The 24217-nt window shown below is 43.7% G+C and overlaps 1 protein-coding gene across 3 annotated transcripts in view; it reads left to right on the top strand.

The window, feature by feature from the left end:
• Positions 1-24217, top strand: part of FAR1 (fatty acyl-CoA reductase 1) — a 90982-nt gene that overhangs the window by 57207 nt on the left and 9558 nt on the right. For 2 of the 3 annotated variants that reach the window (XM_074997334.1, XM_074997335.1), the window contains exons 7-12: positions 2644-2688; positions 2777-2904; positions 3393-3460; positions 5488-5659; positions 19582-19711; positions 22755-22882. In XM_074997334.1, the coding sequence (XP_074853435.1) occupies positions 2644-2688; positions 2777-2904; positions 3393-3460; positions 5488-5659; positions 19582-19711; positions 22755-22882 (671 nt within the window). The remainder of the gene's footprint in view (positions 1-2643; positions 2689-2776; positions 2905-3392; positions 3461-5487; positions 5660-19581; positions 19712-22754; positions 22883-24217) is intronic. The other variant, XM_074997336.1, reaches the window with a different exon arrangement.

Raw genomic sequence — 24217 nt, 5'->3', positions numbered from 1 at the left:
CCATCCTCTCAAGGATCGGCTGCCCCAAAAAATTTGTTAGCATCTTGAGGTCACGTCACGACAACATAACTGCCACAGTATTGAGCAACAGTGGATCCCAAAGCGACCCTTTTGAGGTCAAAACAGGAGTCAAACAAGGCTGTGTCGCTGCCCCATCTCTGTTCTGCATCTTCTGCCGTGATCCCGCCCCCACCCACCCCCCGCCAAGGTACTCCATCAGCCCTCTCCAACAGAGCAATCTCATGTACTGTCGATTGAAGTAAACAGAGAACTTCTGGAAAATGTATTTTCCATACCTTGAAAGACATTTTTCTGCTAAAATAGACATTGTCCAGCAGAAATTCAGCAACGTCTGAGCAGTGCAAGCTCTGCTTTTGCCCACCTGAGACAAAGGCTCTTTAAAAACTGGGACATCTATCCCAAGACAAAGCTCCTTGTATACGGCGCAGGCCTTATTTCAGTGCTACTGTACACATGTGAAAGTTGGATAACATACAAACATCCTTTGAAGGGACTTGAACAATATCAACACTGCCTCAGGGGAATCCTAAATAGTGTTTGTGTGCCTATGCTCCCGAGAGTGTGTGTCCTGACCAGCACTGAAGTCATTATTCACCAGCACCTTCATTGGACTGGTCACATGGTTCAGTTGTCTGATCAGCACCTTCCAAAACAGATTCTGCTCCAAGATAAAGAAAGGATGGAGGAGCTATGGGGGCCGGGGAAATGATACAGGGGTGTGCTGAAGGGACAAAGGAAAAAGTGCACTATAGGTGTTGACACTTGAGAGAGCCTTGCCCGACAGCAGTAATCTGTGAGGGGATAGCACAATTTGAAAAGTCCCCCTGCAGTGCAGACAAAGTTGGAGAAGAAAAGAGCATCAAAAACTGCCTTGCTCTCGTCAAACAGGTATCAATGCGTGCCCCTTCTGTGATAAGACCTGTGGCACTTAGAATTGGGCTGATCAGCCATCAATGGACTCACAAAGAGGAGGGTGACATTAGGATGTCATCCTCATTATCTAGTGACTGCCAAGAAAAAAAAAATGTAGTTTTGTAGGAAAAAAACTAATGATTCAAGTAGGAACACTGGACTTGTTTATGGGTAAACAGACTGTACAAAGGAGTATTCCAAAGTTGCTCTGTTGAGGCTAGACCAGGTGTTGTCAACCTGCAGCTCTGGAGCCACTTGCCAGTCCCTGCCCTGCCACGCTGAAATAAAGGAACTAAATTTAATTGGTTTAGTGGACATCGGGGCAGCATGAGAGATGCGGCTGTTAAACCAATTACATTTCGTTCCATTATTTCTATGGGGTAGGGCAGGGAGCCCCCCATGCTGCAGTTGGGGGAAGCGGAGAGCTGCCGGGAGAGGTGGGCATGTCTGTCCCTGCTGGAGCCATGCAGCTGTGCTGAGGAGGAGGCAGAAATGGTAGTGTGTGGAGTTCATCTGAGACAAGTTAATCCTGGAGAATGGATGTGGGTGGGTTTGGGGCTGAGGAGGGTTAAGCCTGGGGAGGGAAGTGGGTGGGTTTGGGACTGAGAGAGGTTAAGCCTGGGGATGGTAGGGGGTTGTGGCTGAGGCAGCTAAATCCTGGCGATACGGGTAACTTAACTTTCTAACTGGTACAAATCATTGTGTGTGTGCTGTTTTTCAAAATAGGGGTTACAAAAAGTGCAGTTTGTTGTTATTTATTAAGGGCTCTCTCGTATTCACATGCACTGCAGCTCTTGAAGTATTGATTTTGCAACTGAATTTGGAAAAAATAGCTCTTCTCACTATTTTGGTTAAAGACCTCTGGGCTAGACAGTAGAAACTGATCATTCCTGGCTCTGGGTGGAGGTTCTTTGTGGGGGCTCATTATGGAATTAGACAGTTTCACTATATTGGATACCTGTAAATGATTTATTACTAAAATGAGTCTGATAATTACTGATCTGGGTGCAGGCAGGCATGCTTTTATTAGCATCTGAAGCAGAGGTTTCCCACTAGGCAATGCTGCCCTGCTTCTGTATCCCAGAATTCAGTGCAATTTGTGCTTCCCTATCTCAGATGCAGATGAAGGCTGGGGATAGTTCCCTAATCCAATCACCCTTGTTGTGTGGATTTAGGTGTCCACCCTTGTCAGTTTCAGTGTTTTATCTTTTGTTCAAGCTGATGCCCCAAGCGGGATCCATGTGCGCATATGTCTTCACTTAGTTTTATGCCCTAGTTCCCCAAAAACGTAGTGTTGATAGGTGGCAACTTTTCTGTGTCACTGCATGAAGTTCTTGTTACAGTATGACTTAGCTTTATAGCTGCTGTTAGGAAACTTACTTCAGACTGTAAATAGGTGATAACTTAATAAATGGTAGCATTACAGTAACCTTTTACAAATGAATACAAAGCAGCTCAATTTGAGGAGTTAGCTACTTGTGTGCAGTTCTTCTGCTGGAATTGTAGTAGCTTTTTAATGCATGCTCTTTCACGGGTATGCAAACAAAGCTGTTTCAAATGAAAGTACCTTTATTTTCTAACGGTAAGTAGAAATGGGGAATATGGTGTCTCCTTAAATTGTAACTGTAAATTGTTTGTCAGACAAACTATGTTGAAATCAGTAACCTTTTACTGAAACTCCTTTTTTGTTTTTGGCTTTTTACACAATAGGGATGGATTGATAACTTTAATGGGCCCAGTGGTCTTTTTATTGCGGTAAGTAAGCATTTTAATATGTGTGCCTTTGAAAGGCAACACATTATGTTAAATGTTTTACTCATGTCTTCTGTTTCTGTTATTTAAGGCAGGAAAAGGAATTCTTCGAACAATGAGAGCCTCCAACAGTGCAGTTGCAGATCTTGTTCCAGTAGATGTAGTTGTCAACACAACACTGGCAGCAGCTTGGTATTCTGGAGTTAATAGGTATAGCAGGTGACAATGCAGTTCTTGTTTAATTAGCTGGAGGAGTGGTTGTTTCATGTTTCTATAAATCTAACCAAGTATTTAACTACTAATGTGTAGTTTGCTTTTTCCACTGTATTAGGGAACTTAGGATTCTACATATTAGGCCATAAACCTGTATCCTGCCTATGGCAATGGCCACTATCTGATAGTGTTTAGTCAGTTGTTCAGTGCTGTAGATGAGGGAGTGGAAATTCCTTCCTGATCCTTATGACTGTCAATTTCAAATTTATAAGTATTCTAGAGTTGAAGTTTAATTATTTATTTCTTGAGAGAAAGCTGTTGGGAAGAAGAAAGCCTGAAGAGTAGAAATCAAGTTAAGGCAGTTAGGTTGGTTTCTCCCGCACCCCCACTATCCAGATGTCTCAAGTTTAGGGAATAAGAGTGGTTATAGTTTGAGTTATTGTGTAACAAATTTTAATTCATTTTTAACTAGTTCTATTTGATGCTCTTTTCAGACCAAGAAACATCATGGTGTACAACTGCACAACAGGTGGCACTAATCCTTTCCACTGGGGTGAAGTTGGTATGCTGTGTCCTTTCTATACATACTCTTGTTAAAAGAAAAAGTTGTCTCTTAAAGTATATTGAATAATGAAACCCCCACAATGTGGCCATTAAAACTGTTTCTAGAAAGCCTTTGTTAGCAATTTCAGTAATTTTTTCTAAGAACTTGAGACCACTGATGTTAAAAAAAAGATAGCATTTTGAGAATCAAATTCCCGTCATACCTCTCAACTTTACAATGGGTTCCATCACTTTTTAATTGTATTCTCTGTTCCTTGTTTGTTCTCCTGCCATACACTATTTATTTTCCTGGCAGTAACTCCTCCCAGTTCCATCTTCACATAAAATGTGGGAGTCTTGATGCTTTTCTGATTGTTCCCACAACCTATTCTGCCTGCAATTCATCACTCTACTGATGAATAAAGCACTGTTCGGAGGCGCAGCAGAGACTGTGATGTTGGCAGAGCATTCAATGCTGGCTTTAGCAGTAGTCTTGCTAAATGGATCTAGAACTTTGTGTTCTGTGTTTTGTACAGTGCCTGTAAGAGTGAGCTCCTGGTCCATGATTAGGGCTCATACAGACTGCAGTAATATGAGTAACAAATACAACAATAGCCCAAAAGGGAGATGGATTTTGCACACTGCAGCACACTTAAGTGGTATGATGGCAAATTAGCTTTAGAGTAGAGTCAGATTGATGTGGTTATTGTTTTTACCTTTGAGAGATCAAATATTAATTCAAGAGAAGAATAGTCCTTACATTTGGCAATCTGTTTTCAAATCATAACACTTTCAGCTAGTCTAATCTTTCTAATATTAATATTTATTGTATTCTATAATATTTTGTTTTTTATTAAATGAAAATATGTAATTTCTTACATTTTTAAGGCATATGTTTTGGAGCAGAAATCTTAGTAAGGTTGGAATATGTTTATTCCAAATATTTATCTATTTTCATTTCACAGACTGCACTGTAGTTAGTTTAAAAGTACAGGTTGAACCACTCTAGTCCAGCATCCTTGGGACCTGACCTGTGCCAAATGAGAGAATTTGCCAGACCACAAGAGGTCAATATTGTTTAGCAGCATTACCAACACTTCCACTGCTTACTGGGCTCTTAGAAGCCATTTGGGGATAAATTACAGCTGAATAACAGCATAGAACAGTTTAATCCTGAACTGTTGGCTCTAAACAATCTTTATGGGATTGCAGGAAACTTGGCCACATGAACTAGTCATCAGGCTACCTGAAGTCATGCTGGATTACAGATAGTACCAGGCTAGGGTGGCTGAACCTGTAGTTCTAAGGATTTTCAATCATAATTTTCAAACATAATTCCAAACATTTAATTTTCAAGGCAAATTGTTTGGAGAGCTACTGGTTTTTAGTTAAATCCACAATGTAGTTTGCGATAAGAACACATTTTCTCCAAGAAACCAGTGTGAAAAATGTAGGAAATGTCTAGAAAGCTGAAGTAAATGTGCCTGTAATTATTTAAGGCCCCTATATTGCATGTCTTTGACGGCTAAAATTCCTGTTGATGTCAGTGAACGTGGGATGTGCAAGCAATGCAGAATAAAACTCTAAACTTTTTTCTTAACATGTTTAAGAAGTGAATGTTATGCTTAGAAATGCCTACGATCTGGTGAAAAGGAAGGTTCAAATAATGTGTAGTAAGATTAGGTCTATTGCTAAATATATGGGCATATTTAAATTTGCCCCCAGGAGATTGACTAGTTTTCCCCCCCCCCCCCCCCAAGCAGAAAAGAGGAGCAGAAAGAGGCGCTGCAGTGAAATACTATATTCAAGCCTCCACTAGAGTTGTGGGTGTATGAAATACTTCTTGGGACAAAGTGGCAGTCCAACATCCATTCAAGTTGAACAGTTTCATGATTTTGTTTTAGCTGATGGCGGGTCACGGAAATGTTAAGGATTTGTTTACATTTGAATTAACGTCAGTAAGAGTAAAACTGTAATGTGCTTGGAAAACAATTAAATTTTACCTAGTAATTACACAACCTATTGCACACACTTTTTTTTTCTCAGAATACCATGTAATTTCCACTTTCAAGAGGAATCCTCTCGAACAGGCCTTCAGACGGCCCAATGTAAATTTAACCTCCAATCATCTTTTATATCATTACTGGATTGCTGTAAGCCATAAGGCCCCAGCATTTTTGTACGATGTCTACCTCAGGATTACTGGAAGAAGCCCAAGGTAATGGTGACTTAGCTCTGTCTTACCTTTTCCCTCCGGTGTTTAAACAATCTCATAGTGACATGAAAATTGCATATCATTACTGACCTACTTTCCAGATTATGCTTGTTTATTAAGGTTAAGTTATCTCTCTAAGAGGAGAACTTATATTTCAAGACTTTTTCCGCCCCTCTCTGGCAATAATGAGAATGCATTGTTCTGGTATTTTGTGCTAAGATCTGAATCATCATTGTTACATCAGGAGAATTTTGTAGTCAGTACCTAACTACGGGCATTTTTCTCTGAATAACAAATATTCAAAATACTTTGATCCCAATTTTTTTCCTACAGGATATTACATACATTTGATTTTCAAGATGAATCCTTTAAAACAAGCACACCCCAATGTTACTATCCATTCTAACCCCCTTTTGCATCTGTGCTGGACTGCGGTCAGCCGTATGCTACCCAAGTTATTGCACTATGTTTGTTTTTCTCTGTTTGAGACTGTGGTAAGAAGGAAAGCACTAAAAATTGTGTGCTAGGAAGGTGTGGGGGCTTGTAGATATGCTGGTTCCATAAAGCTTTATCTTAAATCTACTGGTATAAGTAATAACAATCAACTGGCTGGATATTCTGAGGGAAAAAAATTACTTCCTGGGAAGAGTTGACTTTGAACTGTGCTTTAGGCTCATACGGACAGTCAGTCACGAGGTCCTAAAGTGTCCTGTTCTGAGGTGGTTGTTGCTATTATAAGCTGAATATGAAGACAAAAATTTCACAAATATGGCATATAACTTCTATGTTTTGTTATAGATGATGCAGTTTTAGCTCCTATATGTAGTAATTTTTCAGGTATTACTTACTTGTATTTAAATTTCCAGTTATTGATTACTTGTATTATGTCAACATCCATCCATTTAGTATATAATATTTTTATCTCACTAACTTCTTTTGACGTGGGGAAAAGAATAAATAAAACTAAATTACACACAGTAATTTACACTCCTAACTTTCCATTGTTCCAAACTTCAAAAATGGTACAATCTCTTCTAGACTTCTTTGCTGCCTTTTTATGGCAAGCCAATTTTTAGAAATATATTTATTTTCTCAGTACATTGCCATCATAATGGAGAGTTGAAAAGTAAATAATGGCCATTCACTATCGTAGAGTCTAGCTCTTTGTGTGGGCAAAAGCAAAGATGTCATCAGTACATTAAAAAACAAAAACAAACACTCAATAGGCCATTATTTTAATATGTACCAGGCCTGCTTGATCTTGGAATTGTCTCAAGTAAAAGATATCAGTAGAGGGTGAGGAGAGCAGCCTTGTTTGTGCATATCAACATGCAAATACATTTCTTACACAGTAAGCTCTTCAGGGCAAGAACCATCTTTTTTTTTTGTTTGTTTGTTTGTTTGTACAGTGCCTAGCAGTCATTCCCTAGACTTTGTATGTAACCAGAAGACAAATAACTTCTTATAGTAATGAATGGTATGTAAGTTTTTAACTGCTTCAGTTAACCTCCCCACCCACTTTAAATGCCAACTTCCTTTTTAGATGTTCAGAAGATGACAGGGATTAAATTTGAGATGTCACTGGAATGATAGTTCCTCATGCTAATGTCAATTCCATTCTAGGTTTGTTGGTGACTTTTCCCTTACTGGTGTCTGTAGGATTGGCTACAGTGCTCCCCTGAGTGCCATGCTCATGCAGTTAAATTAGTCATCATCAACCTTGCACCATCTCAGTTCCTTCTTGTCACTCTTGTCTTGTGTTAGAGTTAGAGGTTCTTACAGTCTGTTCTCCTGTCTCCTTTTAGAATCCCATCCGGGACGTCTCCTCAGAACAAGGGCATGCCTTGTTCCCCAAGTATTAAGCCAGTGCCCATAAGCAACCCCTACAACAGCTCTCCAAAGTGTTTGGGGGGAAGTCCCACAGAAAAGACAAGTGCAGCATCTACAACAGGATCCACCCTTGAATGCAAAAGGAGTGGGATATCTGCTACCATGAGGCGGTCCCCTCATGGAGACTGCAGTTTGTCCTGCATCAGATGTTGTTCCAAGGCCAGCATTTCATCATGGGCATGTCAGCACCGGACTCCATCTAGCACCACTTCCCCTTGCTACTGGCTCAAGTCAAAGACTGCTAGCACCTCAGGAAAAGGAAGATGTGTGCAAAAAGATCAGAGTTAGGCTACATAAACACTATGGAGCCACTTGGGGGTACCACTCTGGGTCCCCTAGTTCACCAGGGATCCACTTCTGTCTCCCAGGAGTGACAGAGAATTCCAGCCCCTTGTAGGCCCGTCTGTTCATGAAGTGGGCCTGGTGGAGAAAGATCAAGTAGGCTGGTCACCACAAGTTGACAAGCCAGGTATCAGACCCAGCTAAGGCTCTGGCATCTGAAGGCAAGGTAGTTATGGGTATGACCTCTAAAGTAGGAGACAGTTCCTCATCTCTGTGCCTAGGAACCTGGCACCACAGCCTGGGTGCATAGTTGAAGACCTGGGTCCCTCGTGCCAAGATCTCTCTGTACAAAGCACTAGACAATTGAGTCACAATATTGCACCCACAGTACAACTGGGCCTCTCACCAAGATCATTATGGCCCAGATCAACATCTGCTAGGTGGTCCCCCAGTGTCTATTCCCCCTCCAGCTGCAGGCCATTACCAGCTGCAGCATCTTTCTTTAGCTCCCAGGTGCCACTCTTTGGTCAGGCACCAATCTTTGCCATCTCCTTACTGGTCACCACAGAAGGTCAGTTTACAGACTCGCACCCTGTCCTGGTTACTGGAAGGAGAGCGATCTGAGTTGGAGAGAGAATTTAGCCCCTCACTTGTAAAAGCATATCACTGGCTCACAGTACCAGTGCAGCTTCTTCGATGGTGATGTGAAAGCAGAGGCAGTGGCCCACTCAGTAGCAGCATTGCACCGTTTTTGTGCTAATCCTGTACACCCATCTTTCCTCCCAGGCCACATCACACAAACTGCCCTAGCAGAGCCTGCAGTGCAGTTGGAGTACAATGCCGTGAGATTTGGCAACATGGCAGAACCAGACTTGCAAGGAGTTGTCCCCACACAAGCAAGGGGAAGCTGCCCCTTTTCCGGCAGTGCACTGGTATGTGTTATCTTGAGCCTAAGCAGCGACGGGCCCCTCACAAACAAGCAGCTTCCCTAATGGCTTCACGCAGCATCAGGGTGACAGCAAGCCTGAACTTGAAGGTCAACCTTTTTCTTTTAATACCCTTCTCCATAGTGGTGGTGATCATGTTGCTCATCTACCTGAGTATCCCAAAAGTTGCTAAGTCTTTGTGGCAGACCCCTTCTTCCGTTGTGTCTGGCTCCAAGAAGGTGGCAAAGTAGTACAATGTCCTGGCAAAGGGATTTGAATACTTGGATACCTGCCCTCCAGTGGGGTTCCTGGTCAAGTCGGTTTTTAATGGCAAAGCAAGTGGCACAATGAAATATAAGTCCAGCTTCTTGGCATCTTTATTTTGGCAGGAAAATTTGACAGACATTTAGCAATTTCAGGTGTCTAACGATCAGGCCCTGCTAGTTCCAATGGTTCAACCTGTGGGACTCCATCAGCTTGTTCAATCAGGGCTGCTATTCTTTCCTCAACTGCCTGAGAGCCTTCTGGTCAGCTTGGTCATGGTTGACCTCTGGACCATAGGGTGCTCATTGTATCTTTAGGCAACATCCTGCAGTTCCTGCCCTCTGACCTGCCCCCCTCTTTCTGCCCTTCCTCAGGGACCTTTCTGGTGAGTAACTTCCCCTTATGAGTTTGAGAACCTCCTGTACTCCAGAGTGATGGAGGAGGTCCCTCCAGATATGAATTGGGAAAGAGTTCTATTATTACCATTTCTTAATGCCAAAAGCAAAGGAAGCCACAGACTTATTCTGGACCTGTGCTGCCTCAACAAGTCACTGAAGAACTTGAAGTTTCGCATGGTCTATCTGGCCTCCATTATTTACTCCCTGAAGACTGGTGCGCTGAGATCATGACATGTGGTCTGGTATATGTGGCTAATGTCAGTCTGTATCTCAAGTTTCAGCATGGACTATGCGGTCAAGGTCCCAGATCATTTCATGGGAATTCAGTGTACAGTGTGACATCCATCTAATAGCTTCACACCTCCACAGGTCAGGAACATATTGGCAGATCAAATCACCAGGGCCTTCTCATCTCATACTGTGTAGTCTCTCCATCCAGAGGAGGTCAGCATCCTATTCAGAGGTGAGATATTCCCCAGTGAACTTGTTCACATCCAGGCAGAAAAGGAAAAGGGGATGTTTTCTGTCCCTTTTGAGGAATCAACAGAGGTGCCCTGTCAGAATCTTCTTGCTCACATTTTTGGGAATGCTAATTTATACACACTCCTTTCCCCAGTTCCATTGATCTACAAAGTCTTCATGAAGATCTTAAAATGTTTTAGGTGTGGAAGGGACCTCAGGAGGTCAGAGTTCAGCCCCCTGCCCAAAACAAGAGCAACCCTATCTAAATCATCCCAGCCAGGATTTTCTCAAGCTAGGACTTTAACACCTCTGAGGATGGAGATTCCACAACCTCTCTACGTAAAGCATTCCAATGCTCCTTCATCCTCCTGGTGGAATAGTTTTTCCTAATATCCAACTTACACCTGTACTTCTACCTTTAACTTGAGACCATTGCTCTTTGTTCTGCCATCCATCACTACTGAAAACAGCATCTTTAGAGCCTCCTCTATAGGAAGATGAGGGCTGCTATGAAATCCCCCCTTGCTCTTCTCTTCTGCGGACCAAGTGAGCCCAGATCTCTCATCCTCATTTCGTAGGTCATGTGCTCCAGCCCCCAATCATTTTCGTTGCCCTCTGCTGGGCCCTGTCCAATGCATCCGCATCCTTTCTGTACTGGGGGGGGCGGCAGAAGTGGATGCAGTACTCCAGATGTGGCCTCACAAATGCCAGATCAACTGGAATAATAACTTCTCTAGATCTGCTGGAAATGCTCCTCATAATGCACCCCAATATTCCATTAGCCTTCTTGGCTACAAGGGCACACTGTTGACTCGTATCCGGCTTCTCATCCTCTGTGATCTCCAGGTCATTTTCTGCTGCAGTGCCACTTAACCAATTGGTCCTCAGCCTGTAATAATGCTTGGGTGCAATCCATTCCCTCATGCAGGTCATTAATAAAGATGTTGAATAATACCAGCCCTAGAACTGATCCTTAGCACACTTCACTTGAAACTGATTGCCAACCAGACATAGAGACATTGATCACAACCTGTTGGCCCAACCTTGTAGCCTGTTCTCAATCCACCTTATAGTCCATTTATCCAATCCTTACTTCCTTAACTTATCATAGAATCATAGGGCTGGAAGGGACCTCAAGAGGTCATTTAGTCCAGCCCCCCACCTAAACCAAGATCAACCCGAACTAAATCATCCTAGCCATGACTATGTCAAGCCGGGACTTATAAACCTCTAGGGCTGGAGATTCCATGACCTCTCTCAGTAACACTTTACAGTGCTTCACCACCCTCCTGGTGAAAGTTTTTCCTAATATCCAACCTACACCTCTCCCTCTGAAACTTCAGACTATTGCTCTTTTTAATGTCACCTGCCACCACTGAGAACAGTCTCTCTCCTTACTCTTCAGAGCTCCCTTTCAGGAAGTTGAAGTGTGCTATTAAATCATCTATCAGTTTTCTCTTCTGCAAGCTAAATAAGCCCAAATCTCTCACCCTCTCCTCATAGGTCATGTGTTCCAGCCCCTTAATCATTTTTGTTGCCCTCCTCTGAACCCACTCCAGTGCATCCACATCCTTTCATTACTGGGGTGGAGGGGCAGAACTGGATGAAATACTTACAGGTGAGAATATTGTGGGAGATTGTATCAAAGCTTTGCTAAAGTCAAGGTATATCACATCCATTGATTTCCCCACATCCACAGAGCCAGTTATGTCATTACAGGTAAGGCTGACTGGTCTATAATTCCCTTGGTTGTCCTCCTTTCCTTTGTTAAAGATGGGCACTATATTTGGCACTACCTTGTTGTGTTTTCGGTGTGGGAAAATTGAATGACAATGGACAGCGTCTCCTTGAACTGTGCACATACCACAATCTGTGCATCACAAACACATTCTTCCAAACAAAGCCACAGCACAGAGTGTCGTGGAGACACCCACGCTCGGAGCACTGGTATCAACTAGACATGGTCATCACTAGCCATAATGACCTCAAAAACATCCTTCTGACACGCAGCTATCATAGTGCTGACTGTGATACAGATCACTCGCTAGTTTGCTCCAAGTTCAAGCTGAGACCCAAGAAGCTGTACCGCTCTAAATCTGCTGGAAGGCCCCGCATTGACGCCAGAAAGATGTCAAACTCGGAGAAAGCTGAAAAGTTCAGAGAGACCCTCCAGGAAGATCTGCGCAGCGGACCTGGGGGGCACCGATGTGACATCCAAATGGCAACATCTGAGGGATACAGTTTACAACACAGCCTTGTTGGTGTTTGGAAGAAGAGCTAGAAACACGAATGACTGGTTCGAAGCTAACTCCGATGAGATGATTCCAGTCATTGAAAAGAAGCGCGCTGCACTCCTGGAGTACAAACGCTCACCGAGCCAGAGTACCCAGCAAGCACTTAGAGCGGCCAGAAAACAGTACAGCAGACAGCCAGGCGCTGTGCTGACAACCACTGGCTCCAGCTATGCAGCAGCATCCAGACCTGTGCTGACTTTGGTTATCTCAGAGGATTGTACGAGGGTATGAAGAAGGCATTAGGACCCACCCAGAACAAGATGGCACCTCTGAAATCCAAATCTGATGAAGTCATCGCTGACAAAGCCAAACAGATGGAGCACTGGGTTGATCACTACTCCGAGCTGTACTCACGCGAGAACGTTGTAGTTGACGCAGCCCTCGATGCCGTCGAGCTCCTACCAGTAATGGACAAACTGGATCAGGAACCAACTGTGGATGAACTGAAGAGAGCCATCGACAGCATTGCAGCAGGAAAAGCCCCAGGCCAGGATGGTATACCATCAGAGGTAATCAAGTGTGCTGCGGACACGCTCCTGGAACCCCTATATGAGCTACTGTGCCTGTGCTGGAAAGAGGGTGAGGTTCCTCAGGATATGCGCGACACTAACATTGTAACGTTGTATAAGAACAAAGGAGACAGAAACAACTGCAACAACTACTGTGGAATCTCCCTCCTAAGTGTCACTGGTAAACTGTTTGCTCACGTCATCCTTGGCAGACTCCAGAAGATTGCTGAGAGGGTGTACCCTGAATTGCAGTGTGGATTCCGCGCAGAGAGGTCTACCATTGACATGGTCTTCTCTCTAAGGCAGCTGCAGGAGAAATGCAGGGAGCAGAGGAAGCCACTCTACATAGCCTTCATCAACGTGACCAAGGCCTTTGACCTGGTCAGCAGGGATGGTCTGTTCAAACTGCTCCACAAGATAGGCTGTCCTCCACAGTTACTCAAGATGATCGAGTCGTTCCACGAAGACATGAGAGGAACCATCCAATATGACGGCGCATTATCGGATGCTTTCAGAACCAGGAACAGCGTCAAACAAGGATGCGTGCTTGCTCCGACGTTGTTTGGGATCTTCTTCGCACTCCTCCTGAAGCATGCCTTTGGATCTTCAACAGAGGGCATCTTGCTGCACACAAGATCTGATGGGAAACTGTTTAATCTTGCAAGGCTGAAGTCTAAGTCTAAGGTGTGGGAAGTGCTCATTAGAGACATGCTGTTCACAGATGATGCTGCTGTAGTGTCTGACACAGAAGACCAGCTTCAAAAACTGCTGGATCAGTCCTCCAAAGCGTGCAAGGACTTCGGGCTTACCATCAGCCTAAAGAAGACAAACGTACTCGGTCAGGATGTTGCTGAATCCCCATCAATCAACATTGACAACTATACATTAGAGGTCAGTCCCAAAGGAGCAGTGTTTCCCAAATGGTATTACACAGAACGGGGAGCTATGGGGACACGTGGTGCCAGGGAGGTGCAAGAGGTAGTGGGGTCGTTACCCACATTCTCCATGCCCCGCTCCCTTGTGGGTTATCCTGGGAAGGAGCAAGGCTAGGGGAGTAAACCCTGACAGAAAATCCGGAGGGGAGTCCTAAGATGGTTCTGTGCCCACTTCTGGCATTGACCCGGCAACTCCCACAACTGAGCGGGTACCAGACGTAGAGGTTATCCTCTCCTTGGGACTATATCAGTAAATCCAAGAGGGGGACACTGGTGTCTGGGCAGCCCAGGGTCCCAAAAAAAAAATTGCCCAGGCTCGCGCCTGGAGAGGTACTCCAGCATCGCTTAACAGTGTTGAACCAACACGGGAGGTAACAGATACCGATTATAAGCTCTTGCTCGATTGGCGTAGAGAACGAGCGCCAGGGGTTGCCTTCAGCGGTGTGAGAGATCATGGCATCTCAGTGGACAGTCACCGCCCGCCTAAAGCTGGGCAGCCCCCAGCCAATAGGATACTGTCCCGCCACAGTTCACCTGCCTCACTGGGTTCACGAGGCTTAATGTTCCCGAACCTGACAAGTGACTGAAATTTGAGCACCAGGCAAACCAATAAGAAAATCAACAAGAAAAGGAAACCATCAAAGTTTTAAGCTTGCTTGCTGGAATGTGCAGACTGTGCTGACCAGTTTGACTGAAGATCTTCAGGCCATCAGTGACACCCGAAAGACCGCTGTCATCAATGAGGAACTGAAGAGGCTCCAAGTTGGCATTGCTGCTCTGCAAGAGACGCAACTCGCAGCTTCGGGATCTCTAAAGGAAAAGGACTACACCTTTTTCTGGCAGGGTAAAGCCCAAGAAGAACCCAGGGAGTATGGTGTTGGCTTTGCCATCAGAAACGCCCTTCTACAAATGGTGGAATTAGTCATGGGCGGATCAGAAAGACTCCTTCAGGTCATACTTCAAACTTGCGCCCGTCCTGTCCACCTGATCAGCGCTTACGCTCCAACCCTGTACGCCACACCAGAAGTAAAAGACAAGTTGTATGACGTGCTTAGCGCTGCAATAGCGCAAATACCTGGTCGCGAACAAGTGTACATTTTGGGTGACTTCAGTGCAAGAGTTGGAGCCAATTGTGACTCATGGCCTTCCTGCTTAGGCCACTTCGGTGTGGGAAAATGAATGAAAACGGACAGCATCTTCTCGAACTTTGCATGTACCATAATCTGTGCATCACAAACACATTTTTCCAAACCAAGCCACAGCACAGAGTGTCATGGAGACACCCACACTCAAAACACTGGCATGAACTAGATGTGGTCATCACTAGACATGATAACCTCAAAAACGTCCTGACACGCAGCTATCATAGTGCCAACTGTGATACAGATCACTCGCCAGTTTGCTCCAAACTCAAGGTGAGACCTAAGAAGCTGTACCACTCTAAACCAACTGGAAGGCCCCACATTGATTCCAGAAAGACAGCAAACTCAGAGAGAGCCCAAAAGTTGGGAGTGATCCTCGAGGAGAATCTGCGCAGCGGCCCTGGGGGTGTCGATGTGACATCCAGATGGCAGCATCGGTGGGATACAATTTACAGCACGGCCTTGTCGGTGTTTGGAAGAAGAGCTAGAAATGCAAATGACTGGTTCGAAGCTAACTCCGATGAGATGATTCCAGCCATCGACAAGAAGCACTCTGCACTCCTGGAGCACAAATGCTCACCGAGCCAGAGTATCCTGTAAGCACTCAAAGCAGCCAGAAAAACAGTAGAGCAGACAGTCAGGCGCTGTGCCAACAACTACTGACTCGAGCTATGCAGCAGCATCCAGACCAGTGCTGAGTCTGGTAATTTCAGGGGAATGTACGAGGGCATCAAGAAGGCATTAGGACCCACCCAGAACAAGATGGCACCTCTGAAATCCAAATCTGATGAAGTCATCGCTGACAAAGCCAAATGGAGTGCTGGGTCGAGCACAACTCTGAGCTGTACTCATGCGAGAGCATTGTGGTTGATACAGCCCTCAATGCCGTCGAGCTCCTACCAGTAATGGACGAACTGGATCAGGAACCAACTGTGGACGAACCGAAGAAGGCCATCGACAGCATTGCGGTAGGAAAGGCCCCAGGCCAGGACGGTATACCACCAGAGGTAATCAAGTGTGTCACGGACACCCTTCTGGAACCTCTTCATGAGCTACTGTGCCTGTGCTGGACAGAGGGAGAGGTTCCACAGGATATGCGCAACGCTAATATTGTAACCTTGTATAAGAACAAAGGAGACAGAAGCAACTGCAACAATTACTGTGGGGTCTCCCTCCTAAGCATCACTGGTAAACTGTTCGCTTGCATCATTCTCGGCAGACTCTGTAAGATTGCTGAGAGGGTGCATCCCGAATCCCAGTGCAGATTCCATGCTGAGAGATCTACCGTTGACATGGTCTTCTCTCTCAGGCAGCTGCAGGAGAAATGCAGGGAGCAGAGGAAGCCACTCTGTCACCTTCATCGACCTGACCAAGGCCTTCTACTTGGTCAGCAGGGATGGACTGTTCAAACTGCTCCACAAGATAGGCTGTCCACCATGGTTACTCAAGATGATCCAGTCTTCCCATGAAGATATGAGAGGAACCATCCAATATGACAGCACATTATTGGATGTTTTCAGCATCAGGAGCGGTGTCAAACAAGGATGCACCCTTGCTCTGACATTGTTCGGGATCATCTTCGCACTCCTCCTGAAGCACACCTTTGGATCTTCAACAGAGAGCATCTTTTTGCACACGTGATCTGATGGGAAACTGTTTAGTCTTGCAAGACTGAAAGCTAAATCTAAGGTGCGGGAAGTCCTCATCAGAGATATGCTGTTTGCAGATGACGCTGCTGTAGTGTCACACACACAAGACCAGCTTCAGAAACTGCTGGATCAGTTCTCCAAAGCATGCAAGGACTTCGGGCTTTCCATCAGCCTAAAGACGACAAACGTTCTTGGTCAGGACGTTGCTGAACCTCCATCAATCAGCATTGACAACTATACGTTAGAGGTCTTCCACGAGTTCATTTACCTTGGGTCCACCATCACTGATACCCTGTCATTGGAGACTGAGCTAAATAGGAGGATCGTAAAAGCAGCCACAACTCTGTCCAGACTCGGCAAGAGAGTGTGGAATAACAACAAGCTGTACACCCACACCAAAATGCAAGTCTACAGAGCCTGCATCCTTAGCACCCTCCTTTACGGCAGCGAGTCTTGGACCCTGTGCACCCGCCAGGAAAAGAGGCTGAACGTCTTCCACTTGCGCTGCCTCAGGTGCATCCTTGGAATATTATGGAAGGACAGAGTGTCCAACACCGCTGTCCTTGAGCAAGCTGGAATCCCAACCATGCACACCCTCCTCAGGCAGCGGCAGCTCTGCTGGCTTGGCCACATCCACAGGATGAATGATGGAAGGATCCCAAAAGACATCCTGTATGGCAAGCTAGCCTCTGGCAAAAGACCTCCCGGACACCCCCAATTGCGCTACAAAGATGTTTGCAAGAGGGACCGCAGGGAGGTAGACATTGAGCCAGACAGCTGGGAGGAGCTGGCAGACGATCTGAAGAGATGGACGCAGGAACTACACAAGGGCCTTCAGAAGGGTGAGAAGAGGATCAGACAGCTAGCAGAGGAGAAGCGAGCCCGCAGAAAGCACAGTAAGGACGTGCCAGACACTCATGACACATGCAGCAAGGACTTTCACTCTCGTGTGGGCCTTCACAGTCACAGTTGACACTGCAAATGATGATTCCAAATGGAACTACGAAGGGCGCGATCCATAGTCTATGTAGACTGAAGGATGCCTACTACTAGTGCTACTACTAGTTCCACGGAATCCCAGGGTTCTGCAAAGTGAAAATAAGGGTTCCATGAGGAATTTCCATTACAATAACATTTTATGATTTGAAAAAAATTTAAGCATTTATAAATTTTATTAAAAACAATTTTCATTTATGTTTACCATGATAAGTGCCCCTATGTAATGCCAGCTTAGCTAAAGAATTGGGGTAATGATGTCACTGCTCACCTCTGCATGCGCAGCCAGTCAGTGGTGCAATTGCCTGTTATATACCAAAGTAAATCCCCATATTTACTCTAAGTTAAATGTGCAGTTACACTAAATGTTGATCTCATGACCTTGTTTAGCATTTGTTTATTCTTATCCTTACTTATTTATAGTCTACTTTTTCAGCTCCATATAAAAGACTGTTGTTAGGGATTCCACAAAATTCTTTGAAGTTTAAAAGGGTTCTGTGGCCAAATAAAATTGGGAAACGCTACAATGGAAGATTTTTCAGGTTTCTCCTAGCATATCATTCTAAGACCTCTAGTAGTTCTGACTGCATGGGAAAAAAGAGTGTAATGATCTCCTACGTAGCTCCTGTGGACAAGGAAGTTCATGATCCTTCCACAAGTAGGAGTACATAGAGATCCTTGAGGAGCAAAGTTAGTTGCTAGAAATCGTTCGTAGTTCAATGGACTCTGCTTTGGTTGAGATTCTCTGACTAATCATCAAGCAGCATTGTATCAAACCTACATGTGTGAATGCTTAGAGGCAACTCTCAACAGTACCTGTACGTGACCCTTGTTTCCAATGAATGGTGATTGTACTATAAGGAACGAATTTTTGTGGTACACAGGACGTTTCATATTGGTGATGAGTTTTGTTTTGTTGTTCTTCTCCACCCCTTTGCTTACACAAATCAGCCTATTCAGTTACAAAGATCAGGATGGAAATGATTTCTTGCGGGGGTCTGCTAAAGCAGAAAGAAATTGATCCTTTTGTGCGCAAGTAAGGTAAAGAATATGGGTTGTAGAAATGCCATTTGGAGCCATAGAAAATTTGACTGACTAGCCTTGGTATTACAATATCAAACAATTTGCTGTCCTCACAAGATGGAAAATTTGCTAGTTATGCACACTTCACTTCTGGGCAAAATTCATTGTTTCTTGGATCCATGTTCATATGACCTTGTTGAACAAGGAATTTGCCCAAATTTATAATAATTGAATCCTACTTTTCTCCAAATGTTATGTTTTATAGAGTGGCTTAAGTTGGATAATAAAGGATAATGGAATATTTCTGCGTATTTGGTGCTATATCCTTAGGAGTGCTGCTTTGCAGTGTTCTGTGGTCATGGGCAGCTCTGAAGGATTGCCCTTCTGTGAGAAGGACCCTCCATGACATGGAGACCCTTGAATCAGTCTGTGGCCAGCAAAGTGAAACCAAGAGATGGCAGCAGGGCCAGGCCATTAATTTGCTATGTCAATCTTCTGCTAGTAGATTCTGTTTCTTGCTGTAATAGGGCTGCTCTATCTTGGGCTAGTCCCCAAGTATCGAGTTGCCATTGGGATTAAGGGAGCACAAATATGATCTTTTTATACGTACAGACATAGTACTCTTCCCCTCCCCCATCCTCAGCTGTGCACAGCAGATCAGCAACACCAAAAAAATGGCCATAAATGCTTTTCCCCAAGTTAAATGTATTATGCATACAGATGGATTTTTAACACGAATAGGATGTCTTTTTCAACCTGTTCGCATTTTAGAATTTCAAGAAAAGCTAGTAGGAAGATGCTCCTCTACTATCATCCATTTTGCACTGTCATATTTCTTTTCTAAATACTTTTTAAAAAAACACTTTAAAACCATTAAAACACCATTTGACGTTGCTGAATCAAAACTTCAAACTGGAGCAGCTGGCAAAGATGTGGTCTACAATACATTTTAAAAATATAAAATATGAAAGACTGTTCCATTACTGTTTAAAGATATTCATGCTTGGTGTGCTCGGGTGACTTGGAAGTTCCTGCTTTGAGTTAAGGCATTAAGGTGTGGGGAAGTTTGAGTTCAGCTTAGTTGGTTATAGGTATGTTGATTTTGGACTTACTTTTTGCTCTTGTAATTTGTCAATCCCTTCCCTTGGGCAACAGGATGATGAAAACAATAACCCGTCTTCACAAGGCCATGATGTTAATAGAGTATTTTACAAGCAATTCTTGGATTTGGAACACTGAGAATGTCAATATGCTGATGAACCAGCTAACCCCTGAAGACAAAAAGGCAAGTAATTTCTGTGTAATTTACTCTTCAGTCATTTAAGGATACAAAAGAACTGAATCTGTTTACCTAAGATTGGGTACTGGAAGTTGAATTAAACTACACATTTCTTCATTGTGATTCAGTTGGACCAGGTGTAGCATAGTGTGTTCTCTGCCACCAGGTGTCTTGCCCTATCATCCTGCCTTTTCTCACTATATCTGCATCTTCCCCAGATCTCTTCTGTCAGTAGCCAGAGTATTACTAGCTGCTGCTCTGGCACCTGGACCATGGATCTCTGGAGGCCACTCCAGGGTCTTGCACTACTACTGCTGCTGGGCTCTCAGTAATTGTCCAAACAGTGTCAACAGCCCTCTCTGTGGGAGCTTCCTTTCCAGTGCCCATACTGGGAGAGTACCTAAGCCCTCTGCAGAGTAAGCTTCCTCATACCTGGGGTCCATTTCCCTGCCATCCACACTTCCTGTGTCTCTGACACAGTTCACCTAGTCCTCACCAGTCCCCTTGTACCAGGAGTGGACCATAACTTTTCACATTCTCCACCACTTTGTAATGGGGTGTAATTCACTCTTGGGGCACTTCCTGCTGGTCTCCTTGGGAATTAGCTCCTCAGCCTCAGAGCACCTTGTGGACTGGTGTCTTGCCCTTCAGTACATAACTTGCTGTTTCTGGAATTGTGTGAAGTGAGATATGCAAAGGCCACCACTATCATCCAGACACTAATGATGTAGTGGAGAGACTTAATGGGATTTTGAAAGCTGTGTTTAAGATGTAGGTTACTAGTTGAGCATGATTGGGATGAGTTACTTCTTTAATTGTTTGTGTATAGGACTGTTCCCCAAGAATCTGTTTTCAGCCCCTTAATTTATGAGAGACATGGGGGTAACCCTAGATTTGATTCAGTGCTCTTGAGAGAACAATACAGAGGAGACCTGGCATCCCATAGAGGAGCTTGTCACTAATGTTAAAGAGACTTAAGACCAAGATGGATTTTGTGCAGCAGAACCTTCAAAAGAGTCAGCCTTTTGAGTAATCTTAGTATGAAAAGAATGCTGAAAAAAGTCTTTTTGATTTAGGAGATTGATTCCAGTGAGGGGCAATGAAATACAGGATTTTTAGGGCAGATGTTTTCGAGAGAGAGTCAGCGAAGTCACTTAGGATATAAAAAAGTGCCATGGCAGAGGAGCTGTACAAATTTACATGCCAACCAGTTGAAAGTTTGTGATGAAAGGGAGGTATAGTCTATATGACTTGTTCCACCGATGAGGCAATGTTTACTGCCCTTTTAATTGAAATTGTCGGTGGGGAGGGAGGGGGTAAGGAAGAGATTCTTTTGGAGAGGTCTGAGATGTGTGAAGGTCTGATCCCAGTCCAGAAGCAGGAGATTTTATCCCTTTTGAAGCATCAGCCAGCCATGTTTAACTGTTAAGTCCATTGAAAATCAGGACCACACCTTACTCCTAGCAAAACATATCATGCTAAAGGAGATGTACGGAAGGAAATTCAGGAGGATGTGGGAAGCATGCTGATTATGGGAGGAGTTGTTATTAAATCAGAAGACTCATTGGCATCTCCTATTGCAGTGGTACGTGAAAAAGCATAAATACCGTGAGGTGGTGTGTGGACTCCAGGATGCTAAAAGCTGTTGCACATCCTGACTCATATCCTACAATGTGACTAGCGGGCCTGCTGGATATGTTGGTGGTGAAAAATTCATAAACTCTCTGGATTTCTCTTGTGGTTATTGGCAAATTCACTTTCATGCTGGTGCCAAGAAAAATTTGCCTTAATAGTATAATCTGGCCTATTTGATTTAAATCCTTGTATTCCACGTGGAGTGAAGATGCCTGTTTTGTGAATTGGCAGTATGGATTCTGAAGAGTTAGCATAGATTATATGTACAATATTGATCTGGATAAATTATATATATATGGAGATACACATCTCATAGAACTGGAAGGGACCTCTGGAGGTCATCGAGTCCAGTCCCCTGCCCACTTGGCAGGACCAAGCACCATTCCCCCACCCTGCCTTTAAAAAAAAAAAACAAAAACAAACAAAACAAAACAAAAAAAAACTATTTGCTCCAGAGTCCTAAAACCCTTGGTTTAGCAGGCCAATGCTCAAACCACTGAGCTATCCCTCCCCGCAAATTACATGGAAATGTTTTCATCTTACCCAGTTGTTTGACTTTTGCTCATTTTGTGACGTGTCTAGTTCTGTTATCTGAAAACTGCAGCATTTGTAAAGTTAAAACCTCTAGAAAATTTTAGTTCTTTGAGACTTGTCATAGCTACCATCAGACTGTTTTGATATTATGCAATCCATAAATCCACATTGAAGTTTCCTAACGCTACTGCAATGATGGAAAAATTCCTAGGTAGTAACCACACAGAATACATGCAGAATATAAACTCCTGCAAATCTAGTGTGCTTTAAAAGAATTGCACCTTGTTCAGAACTGCATAGGTGACGTACAAAATGTCTAAAGGACTAAAATAACAATTTTAGACCTTTTAATCAATTGACATTAAATAATACTCAGTAATGTAAATGCTGTCAGTTTGAACGCCTCACAATGGAAAACAATTATATAAATATCTAGGCCTCCAAGTATTTTAGACAGATTATCTACATTAAAAACACTCAGTAGGCCTGCGCCCAGAGAGTCAGTTGGCATGGGACAGTCATGGGTTTTTAATTGCAATAGAGACAGACTCACAAACCCTGTAAGATAAAGCGGAATAGCAAAGCAACCCATTTCTGAGAAATCTTCTAGAAGGGCAAAATGAGTCACTGAGTGACTTGCTGTATTGGTGAAAGTCATGCAAGAAGCCTTTGGTTAGAGTCAGAAAAAAACCTACAGCTTTGGAATTTTTGGCTGCTAATGGTTTTGGTGAAAGTAACAGGGACACAATTATTTCCCTGAAATCATTCTGTGATGGAGCTATCTTGACAGTGACAGATCAATTTTTGTTCTTGCACTTATGTGAGTTTGTGTAATTGTTTTCCTCAAACGTTTTAACTGTTACATGTTCTTCCTATATAGATGTTTAATTTTGACGTTCGACAATTAAACTGGGCAGAATACATGGAGAATTACTGTATGGGAACTAAGAAGTATGTATTGAATGAGGAAATGTCTGGTCTCCCTGCAGCGAGGAAACACTTAAAGAAGTAGGTTTACATTTTGGTTATTTATTAATATATTACTCTCTTTCTGCATATTGTTTTTCCTATCTTTAGTCACCTCAGTCCCATCTTATGCTAATCATTCTTTATTAATATAATTGCATTCCTCCTCTGACAGCGATAAATCCATTGATGTCAGAATTCAGTATAACACTTCGGGAGACTGGTTCTGTTCAGAAAAGTGTCTGTCTTTTATTCCCTCTCCTTTGTAATAGAGAACCCATTTCTCAGTTGGTTCTACTGTTTTGAGTCCTTCTGTTGTAACTCCTTTTCTCTGCCTTCTAACTCCCAACCTGATCCTTCCTTCTCCCTCTCACCAACACAACAGAAGTTGCATTTTTGCCATTTAAACTGTTCTGTTAGTGTCAGGTAGACCCTGCTATTTTAAACTGTCTTTTTGGTTGCAAGAGGCTTGGGCTCTGGCATGTCCTTTTTCTCAGATTTGTTATTCATTCAGGACTGTGAACTTCTTCAGTCATTTATAAGTTACCAGCTGTCTAGAATTTGAATCTAGGACTGATGTAGGGTCTAAGCAGAGGATGGCCCTTCAGATAAACTACTACAGGTTGAACCTCTCTAGTGTGGCACCCTCAGGACCTGATTGGTACCAAACAAGAGATTTTCTGGACCACGCAAGGTGAATATTGTCTAGCAGCATTACCAACACTTTGCTCACTGTGATTGATCTTTGACACATTTAGGGATAAATTACAGCCTCGTAACAGCACAGAACACTGAGAGCCAGGACTGGTGGCTGTAAAGAAGCTTTATGGGACCACGGGAAACTTAGCTGCACTAATAAATGGTCGTCAGGCTAACTAAAATCTTGCCAGACAAGAGAGTGCCAGACTAGAGAGGTGCAGCCCTTACTGCACAGAACTGCTTCCCTGGATGAAGAATGAATGAGCTCTGGCAATGTCAGTGTAAGAGAATAGCCTTGATTTAATATAAATAGAGAGACAGACATTTGTCTGGGACATGAAACAGTATCTGTACTGAAGTAAGTGGACGGTTACGAGCTCTGGAAAAAATGGCTTGCAAAGCAACTGCTTCCCTGTTTCCTAGGTACCTGAGTGTTAGCTGGGAGCATTTCTTCCATCTGCTTTCACAGTGCTGACTGGGTTATTGTCCAGGTTCAGTAGTAGTGAATTCCATCCCTTTCAATAGGTGAACTTGTTTGGACATGAGTGATAGAGATTACTGGCCTGCTTTTGAGCGGTCTGACCAATCTGCATGCAAAACATAGTCCTACGCACGTTGTAGTCAGTAAAACTATTTTCACCCTTTCTGGACATGTTTATGGGAATTCCAGCAAAAGAC

This window comes from Carettochelys insculpta, chromosome 6 (genome assembly GCF_033958435.1).
Source record: "Carettochelys insculpta isolate YL-2023 chromosome 6, ASM3395843v1, whole genome shotgun sequence".
In the NCBI taxonomy this organism is placed as follows: Eukaryota; Metazoa; Chordata; order Testudines; family Carettochelyidae; genus Carettochelys; species Carettochelys insculpta.
Note: the sequence above shows the minus strand (reverse complement) of the source record. Positions and strands in the feature narration are given on the sequence as shown.